Genomic DNA, 27,191 nt, shown 5'->3' with positions numbered 1-27,191 from the left:
TGCTTCAGTATCTGAAGAGTTGCAAAATGGTGCTGAATGTTGCGTAATCATCAAACATCCTCACCTCTGACGTTATGAGGAAGGGAAGGTCATTGATGGATCAGCTTAATATGGTTGGACCTAGGACACTACCCTGAGGAACCCCTGCAGTGATGTCCTAGAACTGAGAACTGAGACCTCCAGCAACTACAGCCATTTTCCATTGGGCCAAATAAGAATCCAATCAGTGGAATGTTTTCCCCCGATTCCCATTGACTCCAGTTTTGCTAGGACTCTTGGATGTCATACTTGGTTAAATGGGGCCTTGATGTTATGGGCTGTCACTCTCACTTCACCTCTGGAGTGCAGCTCTTTTGCTCATGTTTGAACCAAGGCTGTAATGAAGTCTAAAGCTGAATGCTCCTGGTGAAACCCAAACTGAGTGTCCATAAGCAGGTTATTGCTCAGCAAGTGCCATGTGATAGAGTTGGTTATGACCCCTTCCATCACTTTAGTGATGATTGAGAGTAGACTGATGGGGTGGTAATTGGTTGGGGTGGATCTGTCCCACTTTTTGTGTGGAGCTTCCTCCTCCAGTGAGTTGTTCATTGTCCACTCTATTCATGAGTGGATGTGGCAGGACTGCAATACTTAGACCTGATTCATCGGTTGTGGGTTCACTTAACTCTATCCATCACTTACTGCACATGCCGTTTGACATACAAGAAGTCCCGTGTTGTAGCATCACCAGATTGACACCTCGTTTTTATAAATGCCTGGTGCTGCTTCTGATATGTTTTCCATTATCTCAGTTGTTTTAGAATTCATTCGGCCCTTTGGACCTCTGTTGATGAAGGAGCAGCGCTCCGAAAGCTGATGATTCCAAATAAACCTGACTTTAACCTGATGTTGTGAGACTTCTTACCATGCCGACCCCAGTCCAACACCGACATCTCCACATCAGAACAGGTAAGCATGTTTCCTTCCCTAAACAATGCTGGTTTTCATTTATTCCAGATAGTTGTTATTTATTTTCCCAGTCACATGAAGAAATTAGTCTGGGGCTACTGGGGTATTAATCAAATAGCATGACCACCATACTAGCATACTCCTTAATATGAGTAAGTCCTTTACATTGAGAGTGATGTTCTTTTTTCTATGATTAAGATTTCAAGTGAGGGTTTTCTGATTTATATAATTACAAGAACAATGTCTTTGGTAAAAAGAGATTTTTAGACTTTACCTGAACTGGTGATTTTCTGCCAGATGTAAGAAACTTTGGTCTCACACTACGGAAACCCTTTGCCGCCAAACTGTTCTGGGGTTTTCCTTCTGGCAAACTTGGATTCCAACCTACGAGAAAAAGGTAAAAGGAAAAAAGAATGGACATGAGTACGTTGGTTTTCAAATGGAAAGTCTCACTTTCTGCATACTATGAGCCGGATTTTCAATTACTGGTGTGTTGTTGGTGCTATTGATAATTGCGTTTCTGGAGGGCATCTCCAGATCCCAACTGAATTTATAGATTAATTCAATTTGGATGTTGTTTGTGAGTTCAGGGATTGGTTCCTCACTTGGCCAAAGAAGTCATTTTGTAATCTGTATAATTTTACAACCTAAAAATCCACACACATGTATTGAACAAGAATTATTCTACCAACCAGTCAGAAACAAATGATTGAATGTGTTGTGTTCCACAAACATGTTAGGATTGAAAAATAAGTAATTAATCAACTTTAAGGCTTGAAATATACTAACATTGATATGTTTAAAAATATGAATTTGCTGTTGTACATTTTGTCTTTGGGTAAGGTACCACTGGCAGCAAATCTAGATTTTTATCCATGGCCATCTGGAGAGTGTGCAGGGTAATGATTGGAGATTAATACAAATTCAGATAAGGGAAGCATCCTGGACTCCACAGGCACAATGGTCAAATCCAATAAAATTAACCCATCTGCAACAATTGACCAGACCAACAATTGTTAAACAACAGACTCAATTTGAGGTGAGGTAATGTTAATTCAAGGATTGAAAATTGAGGTTTTGGAAACCATCTTTGCTAATTAGTAATGAGAGAAAGAGAGTTATTCATCAGAGTTTCGAGTGCTCCCGAGGACAGGATTTCATGGAAATCACTGTCAGCGAGGGAATCTCAAATCTATTGACACTTTCACCTGGACTGATCAACAGGGGCAGCACGGTGGCACAGTGGCACTGCCGCCTCACTGCGCCAGAGACCCGGGTTCGATTCCCAGTTTGGGTCACTGTCTGTGGGGAGTTTGCATGTTCTCCCCATGTCTGCGTGGGTTTCCTCCGGGGGCTCCGGTTTCCACCCACAGTCCAAAGATGTGCGGGCTAGGTGGATTGGCTATGCTAAATTGCCCCATAGTGTCAGGGGGACTAGTTAGGGCAAACGGGGATAGGGCCTGGTTGGGATTGTGGTCGGTGCAGACGCGATGGGCCAAATGGCCTCCTTCTGCAATGTAGGGATTCTATAAATAAAAACGTCAAGTTGTAAAGGTCTATCACGTATTTGATAAGTATACCTTTCCCTTTTAGAAATTAACTGCTTTTTAGGATGGAAATGGTTGGGGCATGGACTGTGGAATCAGGATAACAATAATACTGCATTGCGGAGGCACGGTGGCACAATGGTTAGCACTGCTGCCTCAAAGTGCCAGGGACCTGGGTTCGATTCCCAGCTTGGGTCACTGTTCTGTGCAGAGACTGCACGTTCTCCCCGTGTCTACGTGGGTTTTCTTTGGGTGCTCCGGTCCTCCCACTGTCTGAATGATGTGCTGGTTAGGTGCATTGGCCATGCTAAATTCTCCCTCAGTGTACCTGAACAGGCACCGGAGTGTGGTGATTAGGGGAATTTCAAAGTAACTTAATTGTGGTGTTAACGTAAGCCGACTTGCGACATTAATAAGCAAACTTTTCAAAATTTCTTAAACGTTTCCGTTGAAGAGGGAGCAGGATAACAGTGAGAGGGGAGCGTAACAGTGAAATGGAGGAGGGTAACAGTGAGTGAGGGAGGGAGGGTAACAGTGAGAGGGGAGGGTAACAGTGAGGGAGGAGGGTAACAGTGAGGGAGGAGGGTAACAGTGAGGGAGGAGGGTAACAGTGGGAGGGGAGGGTAACAGTGAGGGAGGAGGGTAACAGTGAGGGAGGAGGGTAACAGTGAGAGGGGAGAGTAAGTGAGGGGGGAGGGTAACAGTGAGGGAGGAGGGTAACAGTGAGGGAGGAGGGTAACAGTGAGGGAGGAGGGTAACAGTGAGGGAGGAGGGTAACAGTGAGGGAGGAGGGTAACAGTGAGGGAGGAGGGTAACAGTGAGGGAGGAGGGCAACAGTGAGAGGGGAGGATAACAGTGAGGGAGGAGGGTAACAGTGAGAGGGGAGGATAACAGTGAGGGAGGAGGGTAACAGTGAGAGGGGAGGGTAACAGTGAGGGAGGAGGGTAACAGTGAGGGAGGAGGGTAACAGTGAGGGAGGAGGGTAGCAGTGAGGGAGGAGGGTAACAGTGAGAGGGGAGGGTAACAGTGAGGGAGGAGGGTAACAGTGGGAGGGGAGGGTAACAGTGAGAGGGGAGGGTAACAGTGAGAGGGGAGGGTAACAGTGAGGGAGGAGGGTAACAATGAGGGAGGAGGGTAACAGTGAGAGGGGAGGGTAACAGTGAGGGAGGAGGGTAACAGTGAGAGGGGAGAGTAACAGTGAGGGGGGAGGGTAACAGTGAGGGAGGAGGGTAACAGTGAGGGAGGAGGGTAACAGTGAGGGAGGATGGTAACAGTGAGGGAGGAGGGTAACAGTGGGAGGGGAGGGTAACAGTGAGAGAGGAGGGTAACAGTGAGGGAGGAGGGTAACAGTGAGAGGGGAGGGTAACAGTGAGAGGGGAGGGTAACAGTGAGGGAGGAGGGTAACAGTGAGGGAGGAGGGTAACAGTGGGAGGGGAGGGTAACAGTGAGAGGGGAGGGTAACAGTGAGGGAGGAGGGTAGCAGTGAGGGAGGAGGGTAACAGTGAGGGAGGAGGGTAACAGTGAGGGAGGAGGGTAGCAGTGAGAGGGGAGGGTAACAGTGAGAGGGGAGGGTAACAGTGAGAGGGGAGGGTAACAGTGAGAGGGGAGGGTAACAGTGAGGGAGGAGGGTAACAGTGAGGGAGGAGGGTAACAGTGAGGGAGGAGGGTAACAGTGGGAGGGGAGGGTAACAGTGAGAGGGGAGGGTAACAGTGAGGGAGGAGGGTAGCAGTGAGGGAGGAGGGTAACAGTGAGGGAGGAGGGTAACAGTGAGGGAGGAGGGTAACAGTGAGAGGGGAGGGTAACAGTGAGGGAGGAGGGTAGCAGTGAGAGGGGAGGATAACAGTGAGGGAGGAGGTTAACAGTGAGAGGGGAGGGTAACAGTGAGGGAGGAGGGTAACAGTGAGGGAGGAGGGTAACAGTGAGGGAGGAGGGTAACAGTGAGAGGGGAGGGTAACAGTGAGGGAGGAGGGTAACAGTGAGAGGGGAGGGTAACAGTGAGAGGGGAGGGTAACAGTGAGGGAGGAGGGTAACAGTGAGGGAGGAGGGTAACAGTGAGGGAGGATGGTAACAGTGAGAGGGGAGGGTAACAGTGAGGGAGGAGGGTAACAGTGAGAGGGGAGGGTAACAGTGAGGGAGGATGGTAACAGTGAGAGGGGAGGGTAACAGTGAGAGGGGAGGGTAACAGTGAGGGAGGAGGGTAACAGTGAGGGAGGAGGGTAACAGTGGGAGGGGAGGGTAACAGTGAGGGAGGAGGGTAACAGTGAGGGAGGAGGGTAACAGTGAGGGAGGAGGGTAACAGTGAGGGAGGAGGGTAACAGTGAGGGAGGATGGTAACAGTGAGAGGGGAGGGTAACAGTGAGGGAGGAGGGTAACAGTGAGGGAGGAGGGTAACAGTGAGGGAGGATGGTAACAGTGAGAGGGGAGGGTAACAGTGAGGGAGGAGGGTAACAGTGAGGGAGGAGGGTAACAGTGAGAGGGGAGGGTACCAGTGAGGGAGGAGGGTAACAGTGAGGGCGGAGGGTAACAGTGAGGGAGGAGGGTAACAGTGAGGGAGAAGGGTAACAGTGAGGGAGGAGGGTAACAGTGAGAGGGGAGGGTAACAGTGAGAGGGGAGGGTAACAGTGAGGGAGGAGGGTAACAGTGAGAGGGGAGGGTAACAGTGAGGGAGGAGGGTAACAGTGAGGGAGAAGGGTAACAGTGGGAGGGGAGGGTAACAGTGAGGGAGGAGGGTAACAGTGAGGGAGGATGGTAACAGTGAGAGGGGAGGGTAACAGTGGGAGGGGAGGGTAACAGTGAGGGAGGAGGGTAACAGTGAGGGAGGAGGGTAACAGTGAGGGAGGAGGGTAACAGTGAGGGAGGAGGGTAACAGTGGGAGGGGAGGGTAACAGTGAGGGAGGAGGGTAACAGTGAGGGAGGATGGTAACAGTGAGAGGGGAGGGTAACAGTGGGAGGGGAGGGTAACAGTGAGGGAGGAGGGTAACAGTGAGAGGGGAGGGTAACAGTGAGGGAGGAGGGTAACAGTGAGGGAGGAGGGTAACAGTGGGAGGGGAGGGTAACAGTGAGGGAGGAGGGTAACAGTGAGGGAGGATGGTAACAGTGAGAGGGGAGGGTAACAGTGGGAGGGGAGGGTAACAGTGAGGGAGGAGGGTAACAGTGAGGGAGGAGGGTAACAGTGAGGGAGGAGGGTAACAGTGAGGGAGGAGGGTAACAGTGAGAGGGGAGGGTAACAGTGAGGGAGGAGGGTAACAGTGAGGGAGGAGGGTAACAGTGAGGGAGGAGGGTAACAGTGAGGGAGGATGGTAACAGTGAGAGGGGAGGGTAACAGTGAGGGAGGAGGGTAACAGTGAGGGAGGATGGTAACAGTGAGAGGGGAGGGTAACAGTGAGAGGGGAGGGTAACAGTGAGGGAGGAGGGTAACAGTGAGGGAGGATGGTAACAGTGAGAGGGGAGGGTAACAGTGGGAGGGGAGGGTAACAGTGAGGGAGGAGGGTAACAGTGAGGGAGGAGGGTAACAGTGAGGGAGGAGGATAACAGTGAGGGAGGAGGGTAACAGTGAGGGAGGATGGTAACAGTGAGAGGGGAGGGTAACAGTGAGAGGGGAGGGTAACAGTGGGAGGGGAGGATAACAGTGAGGGAGGAGGGTAACAGTGAGAGGGGAGGGTAACAGTGAGGGAGGAGGGTAACAGTGAGGGAGGAGGGTAACAGTGAGGGAGGAGGGTAACAGTGAGAGGGGAGGGTAACAGTGAGGGAGGAGGGTAACAGTGAGGGAGGAGGATAACAGTGAGGGAGGAGGGTAACAGTGAGAGGGGAGGGTAACAGTGAGGGAGGAGGGTAACAGTGAGGGAGGAGGATAACAGTGAGGGAGGAGGGTAACAGTGAGAGGGGAGGGTAACAGTGAGAGGGGAGGGTAACAGTGAGAGGGGAGGGTAACAGTGAGGGAGGAGGGTAACAGTGAGGGAGGATGGTAACAGTGGGAGGGGAGGGTAACAGTGAGGGAGGAGGGTAAGAACACGATAAGATTGTGTTAACCAAATACTTTGCATTTGTCATAAAACACACCTGTCGTCATCTTAAAGTCACTCCAGGGTTCAGCTTCACCTGTAATCAGCAGAATTTTTATTAAGTAAAGTTAATGTTCATTCTTCTGAAATTTTCCACGCACTTTAAAAATATCAGTTTGAGATATTGCCCCCCGCCCTCATCCTCCCTGTAATATCAAAGCCTGTGAATTTGTTGGTTAAAGTCAGGTATCCGTTACAGAAATAATTTAGCATTTATTCAGAACCTTTCACAAACTCAGGGCATGTTACTGTTAAGTACTTTTGCAATGTTGGATTGCTGTAATATCGGCAAGGTGAACGCCAACTTGCACCCAGCAATGTCCTCAAATAGCAAACAGATAAATGACCAGATGATCTATTTTGGAGGATGTTGTCTGAAGGATGAGTATTGGTCAGGGAAACAGGAGAATTCCATGGTTTTCTGTGCATGTGTCGCAGGATCTTTTATATCCACCAAGAGGTCAGACTGAACCCCGCTTTAACCCCTTGTCCAAAATATGCATCCCAGGATTGCTGTATTCATACGACCTTAGTTCTTTGGTGGTATGATCAGTTTTGAGACAGAAGGTAAAATATCTACTCCAGGGTTTGAGCAACTAATTGTTCAGTGTGGGAGAGCTGCATTGGTGGCAGTGTCGATTATATGAGCCACTGAGCTAAGGCCTTTGTCTGTCGGGTTAGGTAGTTGTAAAAGTTCCCATGGCACAATTTGGCAACATTGGCCAATGTTGATTCACGGAACACCATCAAAATGGATTAGATGGTCATTCACCTCATTAGAAGATCATTGTACACAAACTGGCTGCGAATTTTACCGACACAACAGTGGACTCCACTCCAAAAGAATTCCTTTGGCTGGAAACAGTTTGTGAAATATTTAGATTGTGAAAACCATTATAAAAAAATAAGTGTTCCTTTAAGAGATTCAACTTGTCCTTTCCTTCACTGAATAGACACAAAAAGCGAGGCACCGTGAAATGCCTCAGTTACTGCTTCAATAACAACAGTCTGAACTCCACTTACTGATTAACTGCTCTTACTGCACCCTGATATTTTTGGCAGTAACATTATTGACTCAAAGGTTGCAACCAATTTAACCTCTCTTTTTATTAAAGAAAAACATCCCCGAGAAACCAAAATAAGACAGGAGCATTTTCGCTGGATCCTGTTGCACAAAGCAGGATTTGTTTCAAATGGGCTTCAAATGGGTTTTAAGCGAGGTGCGTTAATATTCAATCAATTTGGTCATACAGCAAGTTGAATCTCCCGAAATATAGAACAATACAAAAGCTACTTGTGTAATCATATTCTATAACCTCTGTTTGAGTCACCAACAGATTCGTTCCACAGTGTTGTCCTCTCAGTGCAGCTTCCCCATTCTGTGGTTTTATTACTTAAACATTCTCAGCAGGTGGAATAACAAATACAGGAGTAGAGGCAAATGAAAGCATTTCCTAGAGCTCGCCACTATGGAAATGGGGCACAAGTCTTCATAAATTTGATTTCCAAATGCAAAACGTACGCAGATATGTTGAGCTGACTGATTTTGAATCGCATATTCATGTCACGATATTGGCACAATAATTGAAATCAGAAATGCTGGAAGCACTTAGAAAGCCCGACAGATTCTGTGGAGAGTAACAAGTCAACCTTTCGAGCATGCTGTTTATTAGAAGGGTTTGCTATGAAGGGCAATGCAAGAAAATGTTGACTTGGCAACTCTGGTTAGATGGATAATCCTGGTGGTTTCATCAAATAACATCTTCATAGTCCCCATTCAATCAAACAGCCTGTTTCCTCCAACTTCAATATTTGGAAATGAAAAAAAAACACTTTTTGTTTAATGTCACAGTATTGCTGGAAGTAGTGTCCTGGAGATTAATCTCGAATTCATGGAGATTCTCAGATAATCCTGAAGGGATTGGCAACACTAGAATTACAGGAAAAGGTGGGTTTTAGGAGATAGCGGGATTAAGGGGACAGCTGTAAATATGTGAACTGAACCCCATGACCGGTTTGAGGTCTATTTTTGCTCGAAGCTGATACCGAGTTCTTCTTTCAACATAAAGTTAATTCTGTTAAATTGTTATGCTTCTTCAGCCACCACAAAACTGTACAGTAATTAACTGTTACAGTACTTAAAACCTTAGGTTGCAGCATTTAGTTCAAATCAGTGAGTGACTGGAATCCAGATTGTAAACCTCACCCACTGGTTACACTCTGGTACAACAGTTGTTACTTCTCTTTTAGAATGCACTTCAGTGTGAAAAGTTTAAGGAGAGGGAATATAAACAAAAAGGATAAAGAATTTCAATAAAAGAAAGAAAATGTCAAGTTCAAAAGCTGGAGGGAGAAAACAGAATTTGATTATTTTAGCTTTAGTGTTCTGTTCATAACTCTCAGGATTAAGGTTGCAAATTATGTTCATTTAACTTTTACTCACAGAACAATGATTCACAATAATAATTTACAACCCCTTGTAAATGCAAAGTATAACCATAGGAATTAGTCCAAAAACTGTTGATGTTGAGTGTTTGTTTTTGCCTTTCGAGTTTTTGTTTTGTTATAAATTATAACCGAATCAGAAATTATCCCAAGTTTCATTCTGCTATTTTGAGTCAAAGGAAACAGAGATAATTGTAACGCTTTGTGCTTACCAATTTTGGATTTTGGTCCGAAAAACACCCGCAGTAATTAATTTGGTACACTTTCCTCTCCTAACACCAAATTGCACGATTAAATCAGAGCCTGTATCCAATCATTTACAGCACTCGGAAGCAGTCATGTGGAGTAAAGTCAATGTAAATTAGAGAAACAATATTGGTGAACAGGATCGGGGTAGGTAGGGTGTTTTGTCAGGAATTGCTATGCAGGTATATGGGAAGAGAATGTTGGTGTAAATTTCACAAATGGCCCGAAGCATTCTTGGATAATTAAGTCTGCTTAAATCCTTCTGTTTTTGCTAAGATTACAATAACACATACCACAGCTGTAGCAACTGGAAAAATAGAACAACATGAAATTAGACATACCTGAGAGAAATTATAAAGCACTCACTTTTTGAAGAATTGAAATCATAAACAGTAAGAGCTTAGCCTAAATAGTCTTTGACGTTCTTGAAGATTCTAACAGACTACATCCGCTGTTTAGCCCCTCAAGCCTGTTCCTCTATTCCTGTTTGTTTGGGTTTAATCTCAGTTGTTTGGGTTTAATCTCAGTTTGTTTGGATTTAATCTCAGTTTGTTTGATTTAATCTCAGTTGTTTGGGTTTAATCTCAGTTGTTTTGATTTAATCTCAGTTGTTTGGGTTTAATCTCAGTTTGTTTGGGATGAATCTCAGTTGCTTGGATTTAATCTCAGTTCGTTTGGGATTAATCTCAGTTGTTTGGATTTAATCTCTGTTGTTTGGGTTTAACCTCAGTTGTTTGGGTTTAATCTCTGTTTGGGATTAATCTCAGTTGTTTGGATTTAATCTCAGTTTGTTTGGATTTAATCTCAGTTTGTTTGGGTTTAATCTCAGTTTAGAGTCCCCCACCCTCCCCCCTCCTCTAACCTAAAAAGGACTCGGAGTGAGAGCAGGTAAGCTTTTTTTTTCTCTCTTTCGTTTCTTAGTAAGGGAAGTTAGCAGGGATGTCAGTGCAGGCAGTGCAATGTTCCTCCTGTGGGATGTTTGAGGTGAGGGACACCAGTAGTGTCCCAGTTGAGTACACCTGCAGGAAGTGCATCCAATTCCAGCTCCTTGAAGACCGTGTTAGGGATCTGGAGCTGGAACTGGATGAACTTCGGATCATTCGGGAGGCAGAGGTGGCCATAGATAGAAGCTTCAGGGATGTAGTTATTCCGAAGAATGAAGATCGATGGGTGACGGTGAGAGGGGCTGGGTGGAAGCAGTCAGTACAGGGATCCCCTGTGGTCATTCCCCTCGGCAACAAGTATACCACTTTGGATACTGTTGAGGGGGATGACCTACCCAGAGGGGTAAGCCACGGTGACCGGATCTCCAGCACTGAGTCCGTCACTGTGGCTCAGAAGGGAGGGGGGTAGAGCAGGAGAGCAATAGTTATTGGGGACTCGATAGTTAGAGGGACAGATAGGAGGTTCTGTGGCAGCAAAAGAGACTCACGGATGGTATGTTGCCTCCCGGGTGCCAGGGTCCGTGATGTCTCGGACCGTGTTTTCAGGATCCTTAAGGGGGAAGGGGAACAGTCACAAGTCGTGGTACACATCGGTTCCAAAGACATAGGTAAGAGAAGGGATGGGGATTTAAAACAGGAATTTAGGGAGCTAGGGTGGAAGCTGAGAGCCAGGACAAACCATGTTATCATCTCTGGTTTGTTGCCGGTGCCACGTGCTAGCGAGTTGAGGAACAGGGAGAGAGTGCAGATAAACACTTGGCTGCAGGGATGGTGTAGGAGGGAGGGTTTCAGTTACATGGATAATTGGAGCACATTCTGGGGGAGGTGGGACCTGTACAAACAGGACGGTTTGCACCTGAACCAGAGGGGCACCAATATCCTGGGAGGGAAATTTGCTACGGCTCTTTGGGGGGGTTTAAACTAATTTGTTAGGGGGATGGGAAAACGAGCTGTAGTCCGGGAGCCAGTGTTGAGTGTAGTGAGGTACTGAGGAGGGTATGAAGGACGCAGGAGTGAACCGGCAGACAGGAAGGTGGGTTGAAGTGTGTCTACTTCAATGCAAGGAGCATCCGGAATAAGGTAGGTGAACTTGGAGCGTGGATTGGTACTTGGGACTACGATGTTGTGGCCATTATGGAGACATGGTTAGAACAGGGCCAGGAATGGTTGTTGGAAGTTCCGGGGTATAGATGTTTCAGTATGAGTAGGGAAGGTGGTAAAAGAGGTGGAGGAGTAGCATTGTTAATCAAGGATAGTTTAATGGCTGCTGAAAGGCAGTTCGAGGGGGATTTGCCTACTGAGGTAATATGGGCTGAAGTTAGAAATAGGACAGGAGCGGTCACATTGTTGGGGGTTTTCTATAGGCCCCCAAATAGTAATAGAGATGTGGAGGAAGAAATTGCAAAGCAGATTATGGATAGGTGTGGAGGTCACAGGCTAGTTGTCATGGGTGACTTTAAATTTCCAAATATTGATTGGAACCTTTATAGGTCGAATAGTTCGGATGGGACAGTTTTTGTACAGTGTGTGCAGGAGGGTTTCCTGACACAATATGTGGATAGGCCGACAAGAGGTGGGGCCACATTGGAGTTGGCACTGGGTAATGAACCGGGCCAAGTGTTAGATTTGGTTGTGGGAGGGCACTTTGGATATAGCGACCACAATTCGGTGTCTTTCATTATTGCAATGGAGAGGATTGGACCTTTCAGCAGGGCAAGGTTTATAATTGGGGGAGGGGTAATTATGATGCGATTAGGCAAGAATTAGGGAGCATAAGATGGGAACAGAAACTGTCAGGGAAAGGCACAAATGAAAAGTGGAGCTTGTTCAAGGAACAAATACTACGTGTCCTTGATAGGCATGTCCCTGTCAGGCAGGGAGGAAATGGCTGAGTGAAGGAACCATGGTTCACAAAAGAGGTTGAATGTCTTGTCAAGAGGAAAAAGGAAGGGTATGTAAGGATGAGAAAACAAGGTTCAGTTGGGCCACGTGAGGGTTACAAGGTAGCAAGGAATGAGCTAAAAAAAAGGGCTTAGGAGAGCTAGGAGGGGCATGAGAAGTCCTTGGCCGGTCAAGGATAGTAGTGGGAACTTGTGCATGGAGTCAGCAGAGATAGGAGAGGCGATGAATGAATACTTTTCTTCAGTGTTCACCAAGGAGAAGGACCATGTTTTTGAGGATGAGAGTGGGATACAGGCTGATAGACTGGAGGAGGTAGATGTTCTGAGGGAAGGTGTATTAGCAATTTTGAAAAACCTGAGGGTCGATAAGTCCCCTGGGCCAGTTGGGATATATCCTAGGATTCTTTGGGAGGCAAGGGATGAGATTGCAGAGCCTTTGGCTTTGATCTTTGGGTCCTCACTGTCCACGGGGATAGTGCCAGAGGACTGGAGAGTGGTGAATGTTGTTCCTCTATTCAAGAAAGGAAATAGGAATGACCCTGGTAATTATAGGCCAGTTAGTCTTACTTCGGTGGTCGGTAAGTTAATGGAAAAGGTCCTGAGGGATACGATTTATGACCATTTGGAAAGATGCAGCTTAATCCGGGATAGTCAGCATGGATTCGTGAAGGGTAAGTCTTGCCTCACAAATTTGATTGAATTCTTTGAGGAGGTAACTAAGTGTGTAGATGAAGGTAGAGCAGTTGATGTCGTATACATGTATTTTAGTAAGGTGTTTGATAAGGTTCCCCATGGTAGGCTCATAAAGAAAGTAAGGAGGTGTGGAATAGAGGGAAATTTGGCCGATTGGATAAATAACTGGCTATCTCATTGAAGACAGAGGGTGGTGGTGGATGGAAAATTTTCAGACTGGAGACCAGTTACCAGCGGTGTACCACAGGGATCAGTGCTGGGTCTTCTGCTATTTGTGATTTTTATCAATGACTTGGAGGAGGGGGCTGAAGGGTGGGTCAGTAAATTTGCTGATGACACCAAGATTGGTGGAGTAGTGGATGAGGTGGAGGGCTGTTGTAGGCTGCAAAGAGACATTGATAGGATGCAGAGCTGGGCCGAATAATGGCAGATGGAGTTTAACACTGATAAGTGCGAGGTGATTCATTTTGGTAAGACAAATTTGAATGCGGATTACAGGGTCAATGGCAGGGTTCTGAGGAATGTGGAGGAACAGAAAGATCTTGGGGTTCATATCCACAGATCTCTGAAGGTTGCCACTCAAGTGGATAGAGCCCTGAAGAAGGCCTATAGTATGTTAGCGTTTATTAACAGGGGGATTGAGTTTAAGAGCCGTGGGGTTATGCTGCAACTGTACAGGACCTTGGTGAGACCACATTTGGAATATTGTGTGCAGTTCTGGTCATCTCACTATAAGAAGGATGTGGAAGCATTGGAGAGAGCGCAGAGAGATTTACCAGGATGCTGCCTGGTTTGGAGGGTAGGTCTTATGAGGAAAGGTTGAGGGAGCTAGGGCTTTTCTCTTTAGAGCAGAGGAGGATGAGAGGCGACTTAATAGAGGTTTATAAGATGATGAGGGGGATAGATAGAGTGGACGTTCAGAGACTATTTCCTCGGGTGAATGTAGCTGTTACTAGGGGGCATAACTATAAGGTTCATGGTGGGAGATATAGGAGGGATGTCCGAGGTAGGTTCTTTACTCAGAGAGTGGTTGGGGTGTGGAATGGACTGCCTGCTGTGATAGTGGAGTCAGACACTTTAGGAACTTTCAAGCGGTTATTGGATAGACACATGGAGCACACCAGGATGAGAGGGAGTGGGATAATTTGATTTTGGTTTTGGACAAAGCTCGGCACAACATCGAGGGCCGAAGGGCCTGTACTGTGCTGTACTATTCTATGTTCTATGTTCTATTCGGTGAGATAATTGCTGATCTGAATATCCACTCTTACACCATAACCCTTAATGCCATTGACTTAAAGAAACTATCAAATTCAGTTTTTAAATTGTTACAATTATGAGGTATGACTGTTATAGTTTGGAACTGTTAGTGGAATCATCTATTCTCGGGGGCCACAATCTGCTCCACGCCTCCATCCAAGCAAGTTCCGACATGTGCATGCCACATTTGTCCAGACATGTTTTGGATCAGTGTCAAATACCACTGACGGCTGAGGTGAATTTGATGGGGTTGTGGGTGGGGAGAGAATTCAAATTGGGTGATCATTTGAATCCTGACAATGGGATGCAAAACACTTTCCTCACGGCCTCTGGTGGGAGTGGCAACCCACCATGATGGTTGGGACTGCAATTTCCTGCCATCAGGAAGCCCATTTTTTTTAGCTCATTCAATAATGATCATGTCCACACCACCACCCACCCCCCACCCCCCTCCCCCCCACCACCCGCCCCCCACAGCCATGCACCCTGCCACTGGTGGGAAGGGACAATTATGCCCTTTCAAGGTAAAATGAAGGAGGTAATTTGACCTGTTCTGAAGCCTGCTTAATGAATGGCCTGGGTAGCATGGCCACCACAAATTAAAGGGGCGCCCAAGTTGCTTTGCTGGAAAGAAGCACAAGGTGTTCACACTTGTAGACAATTACGGCAGCATTTATGTTTACAGTGGTTAGACCACTTGTATCCAAAGTCCCAGGAAGGTGTTGAGAATGTTGGGTTGTAAACAGTTATGTGTTAAACTGTCCACTTACTTCCAAGAGAAAAAAAAGAGTTCTGGTCTCAAGGACAGCTAATCAGCATTTCTACCTGGATCCAAGGCCCATGTGATTCACATTGCCATGGAAATAGGCTTTGAGAGAAGAAAGGTTTCTCAGCTATCCATAAAAATCACAGACATAGTCAGACTGCCAGAATCTTGGAGAGAAAGCAACTGTAAGCTGAAAGTCTCTGTAGTTCACTCGCCAGGAATGAAGGCTAATGACCATGCTTGAATTAAATAGCCTAAATTTGTGTGGAGTTAAAATGAGGCTGGAAGATTTGACTAGCTTGCACTAGACAGAGAATCTCAAAGAAAATTCTCACAGTGAAGGACAGTTCTGGGGTTACAAGATATCAGGCTGCATGAGTTGCCAGCTAAAAATAATGTTTAGTTAATAACACTCTTAGTCTGTGCTTTACAGTAAAACTATTAAAACATCATGTTGTGTCATTCTTTCTGCTATCAACTGGATGTTCAAATTTCTTTATTTTAACATTATCAGTCTCTATGGGGATTGTAACAATATGAGCATTTGATTTTGCACCAATTGCCATTTGCAGTCAAGAGTTTCAAACCTCTCTCAAGCTCTGCATGATGTGTTTCCTAATTTCATTCCTGAAAAGTATGCTTCTAATTATCCTCCAGTCCTAGAATTTCCATCTAGCGGAAGTAGGTTCTCCCAATTTACCCATCTGTTCCCTTTAGTAACTTAAAAACTTAATCTTTCCTTAACATAGGAATCATTCTAGTAAACCTACACTGCATATCCTCCTAGGTAAATCTCCTTCCTGAGGTGCGGTGCCCAGAACTGTTCAAAGTATCTATGTGCAAACTTACCACAGCTTTGTATGGCTGAAACAAGATTTCTATCTCCTTGTGTGCTAGTCCTTTAGATATAAAGACCAGCCCATCAGTATTTTTAATTATTTTATGAACCTGCTGATGATATTTTAATGATCTAAGTACCTGGGCCCCCAAGTCGCCTTGGACCTTGACTGTTTCTAGTTTTTCGCCATTTAGAAAAGTAATCAGTTCCAACCTTTTAAATTACAAATTGGATGACTTCACATTTAGCCATATTGAAACCCCGTAACAGCACCCAGAGCATTCCTGGAGATTTTTCTTTTACAGAAGAATATTATGTAGTTCAGTGCAAGGCAATAATCTCATTTAATATTTGGAAAATTCCATTATACCCAAGATACTTGTAATCACTCCCATTATATTATCCTTTTATCAAAATATAGAGCAAAATTTTACATTCCCCCACCGGTGGATTTGCAGGCCGGGGGATTGGGATGTAAAACTCCTCAGATGGCTTTCCCACTGCCTTCTTCAACTCTGAACTTTACGTGGGATGGATGAGGCCTAGGCTGGCCTGCCTTTGCCCAAATTAAGGCCCTTAGTGGTCAACTAATGACCACCTCAGCGCCATTTCCTGCCCAGCCTCAATTTTCAAGCTAGCAGGAGGTGTTCAGTGGCAGGAAAGAAGTCCAGAAAATGACTCTCCTCAGGCTTCCCATAGGGCATGGGTGTGACACCTTCATCAATAGCCTCCTTTCAACATCAGGCACCACCTCACCCCCTCAAAAAGGTCTGTCCCTTGCAAGTGCTCCCTCACCCATTGCCTCTCCACCCACATCCCCATACACCCCCTTCTAACCCTGCCCTCTGGTCACCTGTGGGTCCCTTGGTAGCACTCTTACCTCCAATTTGGAAACAAATGTGTGTTTGTCTCCAGTTTGCCTCTAGATTGATGATCCAGTGTGGTACCGAGGGGGCGTTACACTATCAGAGGTGCTGACCTTCAGGTGAAATTCAGTTTTTTCAAGTACCCATAAGGAATCCCATGGCACTGCACAAGCCAGCCCGCAAGCGACGCAAGAATGAAATATTATTTAGAGATGCTTACACAGTACACTTCTGAGGTTTGGTATGAAGGCAAATTATTGGTCAAAGTACATTCAGGATATCTAAGCTGCAATATGCTGAACTAGAACTGCTCATTGGTGCTATTATGTGCCTGTAGTGGACATGTCTCTAGTTCCTTCTGTATTAACATCCCCATCCCTTGATGAACACAATGGCCACTGTAAAATATCAAAGTTAGTCAAAATTGGAATATAGCAACGGCAGTTTTTTGCTTGCTCGAAAAATGAGCGTCATTTAAACATTCCAGTAAAATTTATCTAGCGTAACAATAAACCAACGTCCCACCCTTCATATCTATGGAGTCCTGTATTACAGTGACCGGTTTTACAATCCACACCTTTGTTTACCTCACTGCTAATAGTGGTTCTTTTTATCTCAGTATATGGTAATGTGCCCGAGTTACCTAGCCAAGGACACACCTTTCCATGTCTTGTAATACCTATAACAATCTCTCAAAGCAAGCATTTACATTTCATGGCATTCATTTTGAACTTTGGGCAGCCTGAAGTAATGAGGCGGCTGGGTTCATACCTGGAGCAGAGGTCAAAAGTCAAATTCCAATCCAGCTTTCTGTGAAGCCTTCTAAAATCGGAACACTTGGTTCATCATACTGTCACAATTTAATATTTTGATCCATGAACTCAATGGTTAAAAACCCACCGTATAAGAATAAGCTTAAACAGATCAAAAACCATATCATACAAGCTTGTATTGGCTCACAATTAGTTCTCTCTACTACATACTAACAAAATAAAACCATTTGTTATGTTATCTGATGGAATTGGACATCTTAGAAGCTTAAAATAAAAGATTTCATTGTGTACAATTCAGTGATCTGAATCCCTTTGTCCCATCGCCAAACACTCACGGTATAATAGAGATTACAGATAATGTGATCTCCATCATACAATAATACATTAGATTGTTCAGATGACGTCATAAATCATAAAAGAGCAAGTTGATACAAGCAGTGCAACAGAACCATGGGATATAACAGATAACAATTTCCACAATTTTCTCTTAAATTCCTCGATAATTTATTCTTTTAGAAATAGCCCAGAATATTTTGCAGAGTATTAATCCAGTAGCTGAAACAATCTGAAACTCAATATTCTTGAAAGTCCTTAGAAGGATCATCTTCTTGGAATTACAAGACAGTGCTTTGCTAAGTTGATTTTCTTATACTTACAAGGGTTGGAGTTCTTCTGGTCTCACTGAAAATCAAAGGTGGATAGCTTGTTTGTCACGCCACACATTTTTTTGCTGATTGATGCCATTCGATGGAGAGTATAAAATGGGCCACTGATCTAATGACACACAATTACAGCGCACTGGAACAATTAAAATCAGCCCCAATATCTGAACAAAAGCTGTTATCCCTGTTGAAAATCACTGAGTACTTATTATGGGTTACAATTCTGCAGGGTCACGTAAACTGAAGGTTAAAAAAATAGCTTGTCATTACCTGAAAGTTTGGAAGCTATCCAATGAGAAAATATATTTAAATTGGGAACTGGTCAACTGTTGAATGTGATGCTTAAATGTAACCTCAAATATCTAACTTGTGGCAGAGGGAATGTTGTCAATGCAATTTTCATGTGTGTCCATTATTTTAAAGCAGCTGTCATGTTTACAAAGCTGAAAATGGAGTTAAGTTTTATTTCTATTCTCTAAAAATGGTTGTTAATGATTTTTAAAAAGTTGTTAGTCTTGGCAATTGATGAACTACTTTCATCCATTATGTTGGGAAATCTATAGTTCCAGGTGTTCAGCAGCTCGAGGCCTGAACTAATAAACAAAGAACAAAGAACAGCAACAGGAATAGGCCATTCATCCCACCAAACCTGAGCTGACACATGACACCTTGCTAAGCTAAAGACATTTTGCCACTACGCGGTCTGTATCCCTCTGTTCCCTGCCTATTCATGTATCTGCCTAGTTGTCTCTTGAATGTTGCCATTGTATCTGCTGCTAACATCTCCTCTGCTAGATGCAACTATTTTAACTGCTGGGACTCCTTCCCACCTCTGGTCAGCTACCTGTACCAAATGGGTAGCAAGTGATAGCTGGCCAGCCAGCGGCAGCAGGATTTCAGCTGGCACAATGCCATTCATGGAATTAGACTTAAACTAACCTTCATCTTCAGCTCTGTGGTCAGCATTTCCAAGACCTGATGAACCAACGGGACTTGGAGCTGAAGGCAAAGGCCCCGTCCACCTGCACAAATAGCTAATTCTCAGAAAGGGCTCAAAAACCGTGGGAGAAACAAGAGAGATGGAGAGAGGTAAAAGCTGGTATATGCTATTCTAAAAATCACAATATTGAAACTGTGGTAATAACTTGTATCTATATCTATGTCGAGCTAATGTCTAGATATGAGATTAGCATTATGCTGGGACTTCCGGACTGCATTTCGGCTTTCTCCTCTTTTTTGATTATGATGCCACTTTTTTCTCATACTTTATTTTTCTATTCTAACATAACAGTACTCAAAATATTAACACAAAAGCAAAATACTGCAGCTGGAAATCTGACATAAGAAGAAAAAAAATCAGATAATCTTTCTGTGGACAGAAACATAGTAAGAAGTCTCACAACACCAGGTTAAAGTCCAACAGGTTTATTTGGTAGCAAATACCATAAGCTTTCGGAGCAGAGCTCCTTCGTCAGATGGAGTGGATATCTGTTCTCAAACAGGGCACAGACACAGAAATCAAATTACACAGAATACTGATTAGAATGCAAATCTCTACAGCCAGCCAGGTCTTAAATGTACAGACAATGTGGGTGGAGGGAGCATTCAACACAGGTTAAAGAGATGTGTATTGTCTCCAGACAGAACAGCTTGTGAAATTCTGCAAGTCCAGGAGACAAGCTGTGGGGGTTACTGATAATGTGACATAAATCCAACATCCCAGTTTAGGCCGTCCTTGTCAAGAGAAACATAGGCATAGATATAGAAACTAGAAGCAGGAGGCGGCCATTCGGCCCTTCGAGCCTGCTCTGCCATTCATTTTGATCATGGCTGATCATTGAATTCAATATCCTGATCACCCTTTCCCCCCACCTCCCTTGATCCCGTTAGCCCAAGAGCTATATCTAATTTGTTCTTGAAATCAGACATAGGTTTTAGCCTCAACTACTTTTGTGGTAGTGAATTCTACACATTCACCACCCTCTGAGTGAAGAAATTTCTCCTCACCTCGGTCCGAAAAGATTTACTCCTTATTCTCAAACTATGACGCCCTAGTTCTGGAAAACAGTCAACATTCATGTTGATAACCATTTCAAAATATTAAATCTCATATGATCTGAATGAATTATTTGTGAACTGTGTTTTTAAGGAAATCAAGGTTCCCTTTGTACAGTTTGTATTATTCACATCTTTCCAAATCGATGGCCCAGCTTTTGCGATAGCTGCAACTGAAACTGTGCTGAACATTATTATGGTGGAAATTGGCATCCACACATGCACAGTAAAACATGGAAACCCACGTTTCCTAATTCTTTCTGGAATTCCCATCCATGTCCTTGTTCTCTCTGATGACAAAAGCAGGCTCAAAATCGCTCCCAAAATGTCTTTTGCTAGAGGGCAGTTCAGAGAAAGTAGGAGGTGTCCCTCAAAATTCTTTCATAGTATAGAGGTGTGCCGTGAAATTAAAGGTTGGGGGCCATTGAAATAAAAGACTGTGGGAATGGTGCTGACTGTTAACTGCTTGCCCATCCGACATACAACAAGCAAGTAGGGTTAAAATCACCACCTGTTCCTGTCATAGTGCATGTGTAAAGATCAGCTTGGAGAATTGTGCAAAAGAATGGCAGGTATTATTTTATCATTAATTAAGGTATAGAGTCCACTAACATTTTTTTGTTTGCTTGACCCCTTTAAAAAAAAATCACTTTACATCAATTGTCCCTCTGTCCCAAGATGTGTAGGTTAGATGGCTTGGCCATGGTAAATGTGTAAGGTTACAGGTATAGGGCGGGGGAGAGGGCCTGGGTAAGATCCTCTGTCAGTGAGTTGGTGCAGACTCGATGGGCCGAGTGCCCTCCTCCTGCACTGTTAATGTTTTACAATTCTATGCATTGCTATTTTTGTTCAGCCAAAATAACTCAAACTTCATAAACCTCCTGTGATATGTATATCTATAATCTCATCCTTACAGGGTACAAAATGTGCCAAGACAAGTCTCGTTGATGTGACCAGATAAACTATGGATCAGTAACTACCAGGTTCACTACAAATTGCCATAAGGTACCTACTATTGTATAACTATGTTTCGTTAAAGTTTTTGTATCTGTGTGCCTATAAAATGGAATCATAGATTATAGATTCTCTTCAGTGTTACTAACCTCACCATGCAAATCAAAGTGATTCCACAATCGTGAGCAATCCAATCCAAACACACTCGGCTTCTACTCTGCTGGTATAGGCTGACCCTCAATGGCATGACCCGGAATTATACCAGGGAATTAAGTACTCAACTTCAATTAACAAATTACTAAGAATTGACGTACAATGAAATGAAAAGTGAAAGTTAAAGGAGAACACGAAGATCAGTATAAAGAGTATAAAAAGCCAAAAAAATGAGAGTCGGGAATGAAGAAATTCTGTGACAAACGCAAAAAGAGTTATGCAGAAAAAGCCTGAAATACGCAGAGTAAATTATGTACAAAGGAGAACACTAATGGATAGATATTCTTAGCTTAAAAACATTTTACAAGCATCTCTCTTTAAGCATGATTAAATTTGTCCATCGAGGTGTTCATTGTCTTTTAATTATTTACTTCAAGCCTAATTCTGGGCTTGATTTTTGCAGAGTTGGGCTGACATTAGAGATCTTTAAAAATAGCAGACAAACCTCAGATTAGCAGGGTAAATATGAGGGGTTACGGGAATAGGGCCTGGGTGGGATTGTGGTCGGTGCAGACTCGATGGGCCGAATGGCCTCCTTCTGTACTGTAGGGATTCTATGATTCTATAAAAACCAAGCTCAGCAGAGTCATTTGAGAATAGAGCTGAGTTCTAACTGGCTCGATGTTTGGTGTTTCTGGGGGCTTTAACCCACAGTGCGGGTGTCACACGTCAATGGAGTAGACTGAAACATTCTTGGAGAGTGGATGAGATCGGTTTAAGTATCAGAATCTGAGGGTTTTTAAATTATCAGCTCATCAAAATTGAAAAAAAACAAGCTTAAACTATCAGAGTTAAAAACACAAACTGCTGGACTGCTTTGATTGACAGACCCTCTGATTCATGTCAGAAAAAACCATGACAATCTGTTCCACAGTTTTAATGGACATTCCCAAGAGTTATTGTTCCGTCATTAAGAATATTTGGTTGAGTTTTATAAACCACAATTATCTTTGCACAGGATTCTGAGTTCACAGTTTGATTGACACTTTGAAAAAGGCTATTAAAGAATTAGCTGTATTTAGTTTGGGTACTGAATAGTAGTTTGTTTGTTTTTATAACATTTTGAACACTTGAGGTGCCAGCTTAATCAAAGACCCCCACACCCTGGACGAAATCTCTTCCACCTTTTCCGTTGGTAAAAAGATATAAAAGTCTGAGAACATACACTAGCCAACTCAAGAACAGCTTCTTCCTTGCTGCCATCAGACTTTTGACTGGTCCTGTCACATATTAAGCTAATCTTTCTCTTCACCCTATCCGTAACTGCAACACCACATTCTGTACCCTATCCTTTACTTCTCTCCTAGGTACTCTACGAACAGTATGTTTTGTCTATATAGCTCACAAGAAACAATACTTTTCACTGTATGCCAATAAATGTGAAAATAATAAATCAATTCAATTTAAAAGTTTTGACTGGGTCTCATGAATTTTCACCAGCAAGTGTATATGAGTGAGAGCTATGTTAGATTGTTAGAATTCTTTTTTTCATCTCCACATGTTTCCTGAGGTGGATATTGGATGAGTGTCTATGGAGGTGATACAGGAGTATGAGGAGCCACGGCTGGGTGTGGGTGTGGGATTGGAGGGGTTGAGAACGTATGGGGTGCGTGGGGTCATGAGCTGGCGTGGAGGGGTCATGGGGGTATGAGGGGTAAGAGGAGAGGGATGAACAGCATCCAATACAACTAAGACCAGTTCCTGAGAACCTCGTCTGCCCCTGTGGCCACTTATGATCCATTTCCAGGATTGGAAAGCCAGACTCAATCCCTGCCCACCTCCCTGCAGTGAAAATTGGGTCCAGTGAGGCCCTTAAATTCCAGGTAGGTCTGCCAAGTTGGGACATTTCCTGATTCGAGCTACTTGTCTGAGTAGCGAAAATCTGATCCTCTGTCTCAAAAGCCATTTAGCATAATTATGTCCTTATAAAACCTTGGACTCATTCTTAGAATAGTTTTAGGAAATCTGTGTGAAATTATGACACTTGGTCTTACTGAGTTGGAATGCATCTATTATTTTTAATGACTTTTCTTATTTGAAAAAGTACTTTTTTTCACAATTATTGCTGTGACCTTTAAATGCCGTCTTCCCGTGTAAGCACAGGAGATGCATGACCTCCATTTTACCTCCTTGCTTCGAACCATTCAGGGCCTAAAACTTCTTCCTCAGTGAAATATTGATACACACCCCTGTATCTGTTTCCTTGGCAGTGTCCCAGTGAAGTTCAGCACAAACTTGAAGGACAACATTCCATTTTCCAACTAGGAATGTATAACTGCTGTAATGCATGGAATAATTCATTAAATATTTGCCATTTCCTATCTATCATCATGCCTTTTTATGAAGTTCTCCAATATATCTTAGCCAACTTGGTGGGAATGTGAGTGATGAGGATGATGTTAAAAGGTTTCAAGGTGATTTAGACAAGTTAAGTTGACAAATACATGGCAGATGCAGTATAACGTGGATTAATGTGGAATTATACACTTTGGATGGAGAAATAGAATGGTGGAGTATTATATAAATAGTGATAGATTGGGAAATGTAGATGTACAAAGGGACTTGGGCTTCCTTGTCCATCAATCACTGAAAGCAAGCATGCAGCTGCAGCAAGCAGTTAGGAGGACAAATAGTATGTTGGCCTTCATTGCAAGAGGAACTGAATTCAGGAACAAAGGTGTCTTACTGCCGCTGTGCAGGACCTTGCTGAGAGTACATCTGGATATTGTGTTCAGTTTTGGTCTCCTTACCGAAGAAAGGATATAGGTACCATAGAGGGAGTGCAGCAAAAGTTCACCAGACTGACTCCTGGGATGACAGGATTGCCGATGAGGAGAGATTGGGTAGGTCTGTATTCACTGGAGTTTAGAAGAATGAGAAGGGATCTCATTGAAACTTATAAAATTCTGACGCTGGACAGACTGGATGCAGGGATGATGTTTCCTCAGACTGGCATACCGAGAAAAGGAGCCACAATCTCATGGTATGGGGCAAGCCATTTAGGAATGAGATGAAGAGAAATTTCTTCACTCATGGGTGGCGAACCTGTGGAATTTTTTACCACAGAGGGCAGTGGAGGCCAATTAACAGAATATATTTAAGAGGGAAAGAGATTGATTTCTAGACTCAAAAGGCAATAATGGATATGGGGAAAGCATGGGAGCATGATGTTGAGAAAGAGGATCAGCCATGATCTTATTGAATGATGGAGTGGGCTTGAAGTGTCAAATGATCTGCTCGTGCTCCTACTTTCTATGTAAATGTAAAGGGAAGAACAATTTTACATAATGAGGGGAGATTATTAGTAGGGCTCATGGTGTGGTACATTTATCCATGCTAGAAACTTCATATGTTAATAGACAGAACTCAGTTCTTTGCAGACAGAACATAGAACATAGAACGTAGAACATAGAACAGTACAGCACAGTACAGGCCCTTCGGCCCACGATGTTGTGCCGAACCTTTTCCGAAACTAAGATCAAGCCATCCCACTCCCTATCGTTCTCGTGTGCTCCATGTGCCTATCCAATAACCGCTTGAAAGTTCCTAAAGTGTCTGACTCCACTATCACAGCAGGCAGTCCATTCCACACCCCAACCACTCTCTGAGTAAAGAACCTACCTCATACATCCCTCCTATATCTTCCACCACGAACCTTATAGTTATGCCCCGTAGTAACAGCTACATCCACCCGAGCAAATAGTCTCTGAACGTCCACTCTATCTATCCCCCTCATCATCTTAAAAACCTCTATTAAGTCACCTCTCAACCTCCTCCGCTTTAAAGAGAAAAGCCCTAGCTCCCTCAACCTTTCCTCATAAGACCTACCCTCCAAACCAGGCAGCATCCTGGTAAATCTCCTTTGCACTCTTTTGAGTGCTTCCACATCCTTCTTATAGTGAGGTGACCAGAACTGCACACAATATTCCAAATGTGGTCTCACCAAGGTCCTGTACAGTTGCAGCATAACCCCACGGCTCTTAAACTCAATCCCCCTGTTAATAAACGCTAACACACTATAGGCCTTCTTCAGGGCTCTATCCACTTGAGTGGCAACCTTCAGAGATCTGTGGATATGAATCCCAAGATCTCTCTGTTCCTCCACATTCCTCAGAACCCTACCATTGACCCTGTAATTCGCATTCACATTTGTCCTTCCAAAATGAATCACCTCACACTTATCAGGGTCAGAAAGAGTATGTACACACATTGTACCTGTTTCAACTAAATAAAATAGGTGAAGGCTATGCTCTGGTTCATTCCCCAGAGTAATGCCTTGACCACTCAGAGACTCTGGCTGGAATTTTACCAGCACGCCCGCCCCAGTTCCAGGAGTAAGCAAGGCTCGGAGAATGACATTCTCCGTTGGCCTCGAGCGGGATCGTACGAACCTCAGGCGTATATGCTGGTAAAATTCCGCCTAATGTGCCTGGTTTTACATTCAAACAAACCAACTGGTGCATTCTCCATGGCAATGCCTCTTCCAATCAGAGATACCTGCCATCCAATCAGCATCTCTCCCCATGGTGTATAAATTGTTGTTTAATTTACATATGCGAATGTCCTGATGAGTGCGAGACGAAAAGCTTTGACAAGTCTTTTTTCAGCAACACTCAAGTCTTCTACTATCAAACGACTGTTCAATACTATTAAGTATAATTATGTCCTTATAACACCTTGGACTCATTCTCAGCATAGTTTTAGGAAATCTGTGAGAAATTATTTGGTCTCACTGAGTTGGAATGCATCTATTATTTTTAATGGCTTTTCTTGTTTGAAAATCAGCAGTTCATTTTCATTAGCTTTAATGACTAAAAATTATGGGGTACATTCATGCAAATTACAGATCTTTACATTTACATGCAAAACTCTGTACGTGGAGACACATGAATGTTTTGTCCCCCATCTATAAATTTCTCCCATGTTCTATTTTAAGTCATATTATAATCCACATCGGAGCTCAAAGCCCAATAAAATCCAGCCCAATAATACTGATCACTGGTGAGAACAAAATGATAAGTGGGTTCACTACTAATGGTCTGAACATTCATACTGCCTTTGGCAAAATGAGTTTCCTTGTAAATCATTTGACCTGAGCAAGAGCATCAGAATAAGTCTAATGTTATGAACCGTTAAAATATTTCTAACAATGAATGATGGAGTGTAGCCAAAGGCACCATGTCAAGGAAGAAATACTGGCCACTTACCTTACAATGCTAAGCATGTTTCCAAATGGGAGTAAAGGATTTCACTATGAAAGATAAAAGAAAGTGGATTATCAGGTGGTTATTTCGGATCCTGTTTGACAACTCATTTTTTTTCTCCCTATATGTTTTAAAAACGTAAGCGTTTCTGTGAAAGTATAAAAGGATTCACAGGTGCGGTTCTTCCGGGTGCTTGCACATAATCGAAATTGTTTTGATTACGAAAACCAGATCTGTATTTCCGGAGTGCCTCAGTGCAAAGTTCAACTTTGTTTTATAGCAATCAGCAAACATTAGGGCCCATCTCTTCACTGAAACAGCGTACTTGTGGAAATTCTCCTCGTAGCCAATAGATGACGTGAAACGTTGTAGGAATTTGGTAGAAAGATAGGCTTCTGTTTAAGAAATTATTGAATATTTTAGCACTGACGAACCTTCATTGTTTTTCATAAATCTCCTCTCTTCTTGCCATTAGATTCATCAAAGTAGTTTGCAACATGGAATATTACAACAGAGAACTAGAGGAATGTGTAATGCTGAGACAGTGACAAATCATAGGTTTATTCTTGTAAGTTCCTGATCTTGACCATGCAGTCAGGTTAATAAGGCACTGGGCAGGGACTGAGCTTTTCTTCAAAGGGAAATGAAAGAAACAGCAGTAGCAGGTAAATGGTGACGGACCATTCTTGAGCTTATCTTCCATATTGCTCTTCTCCCCTGTCGCGAGATCCTGTTTCTTAGCTTCTCGCCTGATCAGTGGTGACAAGGGCTGTCCCTTCATGAATGAAAGCATCCAATCCACAAATCCAAAGAC

At 43.7% G+C, this 27,191-nt stretch overlaps 1 protein-coding gene across 6 annotated transcripts in view; it reads right to left on the bottom strand.

Moving 5' to 3' along the window:
• The window catches only part of LOC144505058 (uncharacterized), a 105,315-nt gene extending 78,740 nt beyond the window's left edge, over positions 1-26,575 (bottom strand). The window contains exons 1-4 of one of the 6 annotated variants that reach the window (XM_078230795.1): positions 26,381-26,575; positions 17,946-18,135; positions 6,556-6,594; positions 1,223-1,332 (exon numbers count right to left, since the gene is read on the bottom strand). In XM_078230795.1, the coding sequence (XP_078086921.1) occupies positions 1,223-1,332; positions 6,556-6,565 (120 nt within the window). In that variant the 5' untranslated portion in view covers positions 6,566-6,594; positions 17,946-18,135; positions 26,381-26,575. Of the gene's footprint in view, positions 1-1,222; positions 1,333-6,555; positions 6,809-9,214; positions 9,345-16,530; positions 16,744-17,945; positions 18,136-26,380 lie in introns of those variants that run through there. The other 5 variants (XM_078230794.1, XM_078230796.1, XM_078230797.1 and 2 more) reach the window with 5 other exon arrangements.
• Positions 26,576-27,191: the final 616 nt, after the last annotated feature.

Source organism: Mustelus asterias, chromosome 16, assembly GCF_964213995.1.
Source record: "Mustelus asterias chromosome 16, sMusAst1.hap1.1, whole genome shotgun sequence".
Lineage (NCBI taxonomy): Eukaryota > Metazoa > Chordata > Chondrichthyes > Carcharhiniformes > Triakidae > Mustelus > Mustelus asterias.
The sequence above is the reverse complement of the archived record's forward strand: the minus strand, read 5'-3'. Positions and strand labels throughout refer to the sequence as shown.